The sequence below is a fragment of the Medicago truncatula genome, chromosome 3 (genome assembly GCF_003473485.1).
Source record: "Medicago truncatula cultivar Jemalong A17 chromosome 3, MtrunA17r5.0-ANR, whole genome shotgun sequence".
Lineage (NCBI taxonomy): Eukaryota > Viridiplantae > Streptophyta > Magnoliopsida > Fabales > Fabaceae > Medicago > Medicago truncatula.
This window is the reverse complement of record NC_053044.1, coordinates 55,299,475-55,308,530: the sequence shown is the minus strand read 5'-3', so window position 1 is coordinate 55,308,530 and position 9,056 is coordinate 55,299,475. Positions and strand designations below refer to the sequence as shown.

General features: G+C 37.8%; 2 protein-coding genes across 2 annotated transcripts; both read right to left on the bottom strand.

Annotated features, from left to right (window-relative positions):
- Positions 1–2,317: 2,317 nt before the first annotated feature.
- On the bottom strand, positions 2,318–3,279 carry LOC112420294 (protein MAIN-LIKE 1-like). The gene is made up of 2 exons (XM_024779086.1): positions 2,869–3,279; positions 2,318–2,698 (listed from the first exon to the last, which is right to left on the bottom strand). The coding sequence occupies exons 1-2, from the start codon at positions 3,277–3,279 to the stop codon at positions 2,318–2,320; spliced, it is 792 nt and encodes a 263-aa protein (XP_024634854.1).
- Positions 3,280–5,384: 2,105 nt separating this feature from the next.
- Positions 5,385–8,805, bottom strand: LOC11437095 (probable beta-1,4-xylosyltransferase IRX9H). The gene is made up of 3 exons (XM_003603632.4): positions 7,674–8,805; positions 5,993–6,242; positions 5,385–5,906 (listed from the first exon to the last, which is right to left on the bottom strand). The coding sequence occupies exons 1-3, from the start codon at positions 8,576–8,578 to the stop codon at positions 5,736–5,738; spliced, it is 1,326 nt and encodes a 441-aa protein (XP_003603680.1). The 5' UTR covers positions 8,579–8,805; the 3' UTR covers positions 5,385–5,735.
- Between the last annotated feature and the right edge of the window lie 251 nt (positions 8,806–9,056).

Sequence of the window (9,056 nt, the reverse complement as noted above, 5' to 3'; positions counted from 1 at the left end):
TCAATCAAGGTTACCCATAAATGAAAAGGTCATCAATGATTTATTTATAATTATTGTTTTTTATTTTATTTATTTAACTAGAAATTAAAATGCAACTACTTAATTACTACTTGTTATAACGTAGATCGCAAATAATTTTTTTTTGAGGAAAGATCGCAAATAAAATTTTAACAATTTTAGTTTAGAAAAATGTGTCTCAAAATATGCAAATGGTAATATGATACATATATCAAATAAATTATTAATATTATTTTATGGTGGATTCTAGGGTGAGTTATATATAATAGCCAGTTTTACTATGTTTTTGATGATGAAACAGCAAGCAAAATTCTGCAGACTCCTCTTCTCTCCTCTGTGCGTGCGGATGCGGTTGTATGGCGTTATGAAAGGAATGGTTTATATTCCGTTCGTAGTGCATATCGAGATATTTTTAACAATCATGATGGCATGTTGCAGCACAGAATTCCTGGTTGTTGGAGTAGTATTTGGAAACTTAAGCTCCCCCCAAAGATTAAGAATTTCCTTTGGCGCATTTGTCGCAATTGTTTACCGACACGGATGAGGTTGATTGAGAAAGGAGTGGACTGCCCTAATATTTGCGCAGTATGTATGGAAAAGGATGAAGATGGAAAGCATTTGTTTTTTGAATGCGGTAAAAGTACTGTTTGTTGGCAACGACTCAATTTTTGGAGTTCTATTCAACATTGCTGGTCTCCAAATGCTACTTGTGCTGAATTAATTTTTGCTCTCTTCCAACAATTTGATCCTTCACAACAGCAGACTTTTGCGGTCACTCTTTGGAGCATATGGAAACATAGAAACAACAAAGTATGGAACAACGTTGTGGAAACTTCTCAACAAATTAGTGAGAGGGCTGAAGCGTTTTTAAATAGCTGGAAGAGTGCACAAAGAATACAGCCACGCATCCAAATTTCTAGCGTGCAAAATGAATCTCCCTGCTGGACAAAACCGGTGTTAGGGAGATTTAAATGTAATGTGGATGCAGCATTCTCAACTTCACTTAACCGGGTTGGTCTTGCAGCTTGTATTAGAGATGCGGAAGGTAATTTTGTCGCAGGTCGAACAGCCTTTCTATCCCCTTTACTCGATGTAGAGATGGGTGAAGCAATATGGCTGCTACAAGCAATGCAATGGGCGAAAGAGCTGAACATGGTGAGTATGGACTTCGAAACAGACTCAAAGATTGTGGCAGATAGCATTTATAAAGGAGATGGTGTCTCTGATTTTATGGCAATAATTCATGATTGTAGACACTTGTTGATGACCGACTTAGTAAACTCTGATGTGAGTTTTATTAGGAGACAAGCCAATGGTGTTGCCCATAATTTAGCTAGGGAAGCACTATCACATGCTAGTTTCCATTTGCATCTTAACATTCCTCATTGTATAACTACTTTGATTAATAATGAAAAGCTATAAGCTTCTTTTCTTGAAAAATAAAATAAAATATGTGGTTACTATTTAGCGGTTAACAGAAGGGATGAGGAAAAACCGTAAAACTGTCTAACTACTAGGAAGGTAGTTAGCTTGTGTGTTGTATTTAAAGTTGTAAGAAACATAATTGAGGTATGAGGAAATAATTCGACAAATATTATAGTCTTTCTATTGCACAATAGCATATTATGTTTTTCAATCTTACTTTGCTTTTCGAATTATATTATAGTCATTCTACTTATACACATGCTCCAAATAACAATGAGGTAAGATTGAATTATTATGCTTTACATTCTTATTTTATTCATATTATGTTTTACATGAATACTACGAAAATTAGGATTATTGTGCTTGATACACTGTTTATTTTTTGAACCTGATGTATTGTGTTAAGTTGTTGATGATTTATTGTAGACTATTACTTTTTTTATCCTATGTTTTTTCTCGCGCGTCTTATTTTTTTCCCATAATACCCCTAGTCCAGATTATATAATCCAAACCCATTCGGGATATTAATTTCGAATTTATTCGTGTATTTTGGCACTTTATCCACCCTGATGGATGATGATGCCATTTATGAATATATTGTTCCAGATTATATAATTCGAAAAGGTTAGATAGCTTCCGGATTATATAATCCGAAACGTGTAAATCACCCCGTTGAAAGTCAACAAAAGGGATGGGGGGTGAACGATGATTCCGGATTATATAATCCAAAATGTGATTTACCTGTCCAGATTATATAATCCGGATTACATCAGTACAGAGGCAAAAGCCATCTGTTTTGGCACATTTTGCTTGCTTCCAAACAAACATACCATGAACTGCAATCCCTCTCAACTCCTGAGATGTCAGCGTATAATCAAGTGCACTGAAAGCGGTTTGTGATCTCCGCCAAGTTAACATCAAAAGGTGCATTCTGAACAGGATGTCTCGGTATGGTCTGAACCCACCCAAACTGACGAAGCACCATCTCAGGCAGATATCTCACCATGCGCTCTTCGCATCTCAGCCATCCAGAGTAAAGGCTGACCCGCTCAAACTGACGTGCCTGACGGTGCTCTCCATATGGGGCAATGACAACCCTCGTCAAATCCAGCGCATCCAGATAGTTTATGTAGTTGTCCACTATGCCTAAACCAGATAGTGGTAAAAAAAGCATCGCGCGTGGATCAATATTCTCTACATATCGTTCCCAGACATATTTGCTTCTCATACCTGGAAAGTGATGAAACACCCAAGCCTGCACCAAAGACAACCACATATAAATATACAAATCATATACACTTACATTTTAAAAAATAAAACATAGTTTTAAATTTATACCTGCAACAAACTCAAGTATCCTGCCACCTGACTGGTGTTCCAACGTGCAGCATTGTTGAGCTCCTTATACTAGTGAGCTAGTGTCACAGCTCCCCATGAATAACCAGCAACAAGATCAAGGTCTCTAAAGTACTCCAAGTAGACAACATCCACAACCCACTGGCTTTTGTCACTGAAGATCGTGATCTCCACCAAGTATAGCAAATATATGCGAACAGCCTGATCCCGTAACCTCTGCAGCTCCTCAGTCACACCATACTCGGCCGCCAAATCCCTCTGCTCCTTTAAACGATCCTTGAATATCCTCTCCAGGTAGCTAAATCTGCAATGTGCACCTTTGGTCTTGTCGACCTTAATAAGAGCATCACCCGTATCAGACCCGAAATACTCCTCCATCAATTCCACCGCCTCTTCCCGTGGTATGGACCCGTGGGACAGGAGCATGCCGTCAATGGGGATATGCAGCAAAGAGGCCACATCATCAAGTGTGATTGTCATCTCCCCAAACGGAAGGTGGAAGCTGGAAGTCTCCTCGTGCCACCTCTCCACAAAGGCAATATCAATCCATGGTCAATCATGTTGTAGCTGGTATCCTGGAGCCAACCAAGGTCGGTGCCCTGCAATCTGTTCTCCCACCATCGTGCAACCATGATAGGTCTGGTGCAATCTGCTCTCCCACCATCGTGCAACCATGATAGGTCTGGTGTCATCATCATGCATCGCTTCTATCTTCTTTCCGTTGCTGATGCATTTTAATTTTCCACGCCACTGCAAATTAAAATTAATAAAGTGAGTTTAAACTTACGGCTTAACAATCATATTTAACAATAAATAAACAGGCAGATTTAATAGTACATAAACACGCAGTTTCAGATATAAAGTGAGTTTAACATTAATAAATATCACGCCATCAGCCGCCTTCCTGGCCACGTGCACATGGTACCTCCACAGCAGGCCAGTCTCGTGTGGGCCACCGGGATAGTCATCTAGTGGCTCAGGGTCCACCATCTTCTTCTTTCGCCTTCGCCGTGGCTCGGCATCTTCCATTTCCTCGTCCATACCCTGCAGCTCCTCCTCAAGCTCATGCTCCTCCATATGTTGCAATTCCACATCAGGCTGCTCCTGGTCCATGTCCATATTCTCTTGCTGCTCCAGCTGATGCTCGACATTAGCACGACGTCCTCTACCACGCCGACGCCTCGGAGGAACACCACCTTCCTCCTGCAGCCGTCGGAGACGCTCTCTCCTATGGGAAGCATGCCCTGCATCCCTTACGCGCCGAGTATTAGATGTTGAACCTTCTGTAACATTCAAATTAGGGTAATCAAACATCACAATCAAACAACACAAAACAGAAGCAAAAAAACATTATGGGTTTGTCTGGATTTCAACTTCCGGACAAAAACAATCAAGTCCGGAAAACAAAATCCGGATTGCATCCGACCAGAAATCCAAAAAAAAATCGACGAAATTAAACATGCATATGTACAGAAATCGAACTTACCTGCCATGATGTGGGTTGAAATGCAGTGCTTTTGATCAACAAAACTCTAAATTTGAACAAGATTTGTGGTGTTCGGAACTTGAGATAATGTAGAGAGAGAGAGAGAGAGAGAGAGAGAGAGAGAGAGAGAGAGAGAGAGAGAGAGAGAATGTTGAAAGTGAAACTGTAAAACTGTAAAAATGGGGGGTGAAGTTCCTTTTATACTTCGCAATTGTCCGAATTTTATATTCTAAAATACGTATAGATGTTCCGGATTATATAATCCGAAGGGCATGTTGGTAATTTATATAGGGCACGCGAGAAGGCCATAGGATAGGAAAAGTAATAGTCATTATTGTATTGGTTGTGTAACTATTGATGTAGGCTGTATAACTATGTTAGAGTTGATGTAGTTGGCTGTGAAACTGTGTTAACAATGAGCAATATAGCATTAGTTATTAGCAGTTGTTGGTGTGGTTTAATAATATTGACATCCAAAGAGAGGAGTGAATGACACAACAAAGACAGCTAGGGTTTCATAAAAATACCAATGATATAACATCTAAAAATAAGGGTTACAAGATAATATATAGTAATATCTAATCAACTCTACTGACTTAGAAACATAAAGGGTCAAATAGCATATATCTAGTAAATTATTATTTAACATCTTCCCTCAAATCAAACTCACGATGCAACAAACAACATAATTAACTGAGAGGAGCAACCAACCAAAGTGAGCAACCATTATAACCAAAGTGTGTAACCATTATAGAAAGAAGCAGAGAAACCATGTTAGGTTGAAGACGGTGACTTTATATGATGTCGTTGTCATCTACCAGTTGATGAATTTCCTTCTTATCTTTCGGGGCTTACTTTGTTTTGAATTTTGTTTTTGACTTTTTTATATAGCATCAAGTAATAATAATTTGTTGAATAGCCTTTGCAAAATCTTCCTCAATAGCATACTTTACAACAGCAAAAAACTACCCCTGCAAATAACTTTGTGCAAGAAAATTTGGGAGACAATATCAGTAACCTGTTTCTGTCTTGTTGGGCAACATAGCATTAGTGCCAATGGTGGCTAACTGATGCGCTACCCAATATGAGAAAACTGTCATGATCAAAAGACAAGTTAAATTGGTCTCCAGTTAAAAAGTATAACAAACCCATAAAAATTTCTTGAACTACATGAATTTCAGGTTGTTGCTGGGACCCAAAGAATGGGGGATTTTTCTCTCTTTTTTGGGGGAGGGGCTAAGGATGACGAGATACTCTTACAATTACAACAGCCTAGAATGAGACAAACTTTTCAAGTTATCGACATTATATTTTCTATAGCACCACTAACAAAACTGAGATTTAGAAGTTAGCGGCTTTTGCATTTGCTTAAGAATTACAAATAAAATTCTTTATGGCACATTACAAATCTGACCATACCTATCACACACTCTATAGAATTGGTGGAAGATTACTTGATGTGGATGACAGCATCTAGGTTTTTCTCAAGCATCCAACCCTTTGGATAAACTATATTATGAACATTCAAATGAAGATGCCAATTCATTATTTTCTTGCAACCAGGTGGCGAACCTTCCATTTGACTCTCATCTTCCACCAATTGTTCAATAAAGGTGGTCTCCTGTCAAAGTTAAAGGTATTATCAGATAATACGAATTGCAGGTGATATGGGGGTGGTGTAAATAAAAGTAATGATAGGAGGAATACCTGAAAACCCTCTTTCACCGAGTCTAATTGCCGTATAGGATTTGAAGTAGGGCGCCGCCACCGCTTTGGATCCCACAGGATTGTGCTGTTGAATGCAAACCCAGACATATCAACATGAAATCTTCGAAGTCTTTTACTTTTCTCATTTGTATGCCACCCAAGCACTTGGCTTCCATTGCATACCGGACCCTCCAAAATAGCCTTGTTCTTGCTTGGTGCAAGCATGGCGACAGGCCAAGTGCCAAAACGACTATAAAACCAGTTCAACATTAGAACATAGGATTAGGAACTGAATGAACAAGTTGGATGACACAATTCATAAGGGCAGTATTGAGCATGTAAAAGTTAAATGATGTACACAGAGGATGGGAAAAAAGAGTTGTCGACATGAAAACATCATATTTATATGTTTCGAATATGAAAACCCAATAGATACAACTCAGAAAACTAGACATTTACAGCTCCAAACACTTGAATTTATTTAATCATGAAATATATATTTGAAAAATTCAAATTTGGATTCCATTTCATAAAAAAAGGAAAATGAAATCAATACATAACAATCAAAGGAAAAACACAATTGCCAAAGATGGTTGGCTCAGTAGGTAAAATTAAACAGTGATCTGATTCTAGTAGTTCCATTATGAACCTTCATTGAAGCATGTGGCCTGTCTCGACCATGGGAGTGGGTCAACCTACCTTCCTCCTACACTTAATTAAAAAGGGAAAGACGTGTACTTTTTTCCCTTTCATTTTCGGTCAATACGTCATTACTAATTACTAATAATACAAACATTAACATGTTACCGTATTTTCACTTTATTTCCTGTTTTCGAGAATTTATGAAGGAAAAGGTGAAAACAAGATTTATAAAGGAAATAGCAATAAAACATGCTAATGTAACAAAGGACAAATGCAGCTACTTCATTACCCAGACAAGCTTGTGAATACCCAAAAACAAGGCGCAAATTTAGTCATGTAATCATTAAAATCAAAACAATACAAATTAGGAGTATTTGACAGAAAATACGTTATTCCTTGTGTATGTAAAAACCCCAAATTGATCCCCAAAAGAACCGCAAATTTCGGCCACATTAACTCCTCTCAAGAACAACCAACTTGTCGGTAGCAAGTTATGAAGGTGACATTTACGGTGCACAAGTGTTTAACTGGTCCACCAATGCCTCGATAACTGTAACCGCCAGACTCATTGGATAATGCAGATAGATTTCTAGCCAACCATTAGACTACAAGTGTATCGGTGCCCGCCCGTTATAAAATTCATACAAAGAAATGGTAGAATCCAAAGATATTTAAAAAAAAACAATCATCAAGGGAGGGAAAAAACCCAAACTCCCAAATCACAATCCCACAAACTTATATGCTACACATCAAGTAAACCCTAAAAGCCAACGGTACCAACTACAACTGCATTGAGTTGAGACATTGATAACTCGAGATTACCAAAAGCCAACGAACAAAAGGCAAACAAATTCATACTACAATTACAACAACCATACCTCCAAAACAAGCAATATAACTTTAAGATTAATCAGAGATGCAAACCCATCACTTTATCATCATCAGGAAAAACTCAAACTAAGTATAAATTCAAAGGAAAAACAGAATAATAATACTGATAAAGTAGGTATAACACAAAAGGAAGTAACAAAATATGTACCTGATATCTCTGATTGTCTGAAACAAGTCAAGAGAATACACATTATCATCATCAGCAAAGTAAACAATCCCATCAAGTTTATGATGTTCAATATGCTCCAACGCTTTATTTCTCTGATGAACTCCTCTATCCTTCACATCCGTTGAATTCTTAGTACACACCAAATGCCTATACATCACACCCGTTTTCCTCAACAATTCAGCAGTTTCCATAGAAGCAGAATTCATTTCCACCACCACCCATAAAAGCGGCGGCGGCACCAACCTCAAAACCTGTCCTAACCTATTCAAAAAATACGACTGAAAGGAGCGGTTATAAGTCGGTGTCACAATAATCAATTGCTTCCTCGCCACAATATCAATTTTCTCAGATTCACCCAATTCCCTCTCTTTCAGATTTTCATTATCCTTCTCAGCGTTCATATTTGAGCTCAAACTTACTTGTTCAATCATAAAACCCTTACCCTTCTTATCCTCATCCTCGTCGTCGGCGTCACCACCACCGACGCTAACGTGCTTTTTCAAAACGCGATTATTGAGAATTGATTTGGCATCAGATTGTGGAGTTTTATTGATATCAAAAGCAATGATATTGTCGTTGTTTTCACGTTGTTGTTGAGGAATTTCATGAATGAGATTACCGAAAGGGAACATACCTAATAAAAACCCAACGAAGAAACAAAGAACGCACCTGAAAGCAACTTTTCGCCATTGTCCCTTTCGATTGTAGCGTCGCATGAAAACGCCACCGATTAATCTCTGAAACGACGACGCTATTGCAGAGTAGTTTGTGTTTGAAGATGGAAGTTTGTGAGATGGAGACGACGGTGAAAAGGCGGTACCATCGCCGTTTATATAGTGACGGTCGTGATACGCCGGAGATAACGTCCGTCGGAATGACGCCATTAATTTAGGTACATGAAGAGATCGGAAACCCTAGAAATCTAGGGATTGAAATGTGAATTATTGAAAATTGCAATGAATCTGAATTAGATCTATGCTATACTATGCTTCTTCGTTACTTCCTTCTTCGTCTGAGAGAGAAGACGGTGTTAGTGTTTATGGGTATGGATTCGGTTCGGATCGAGGTTGAAACTCCGGTAACCTGTAATGAACAAATTACAGAACTATTTCTATTTCATCTAATTCAAACTTTTCTTTCTATACAAAGAATTAAAATTAAAATCTAAGTCAAACATAAACTGAAATTTAATACTAAAATTATATGAAATAAAAAGGAAAGAAATTTAATTAATTAATATTATAACATTTTTTTATTAAAAAATACTGATATCATGTTGATGAAAAGAATTGATGAAATAAAAGTCATAAGTAAGAGAATAAAACAAAAACAATTATTTATATTTTATGGGTATTGTGTATT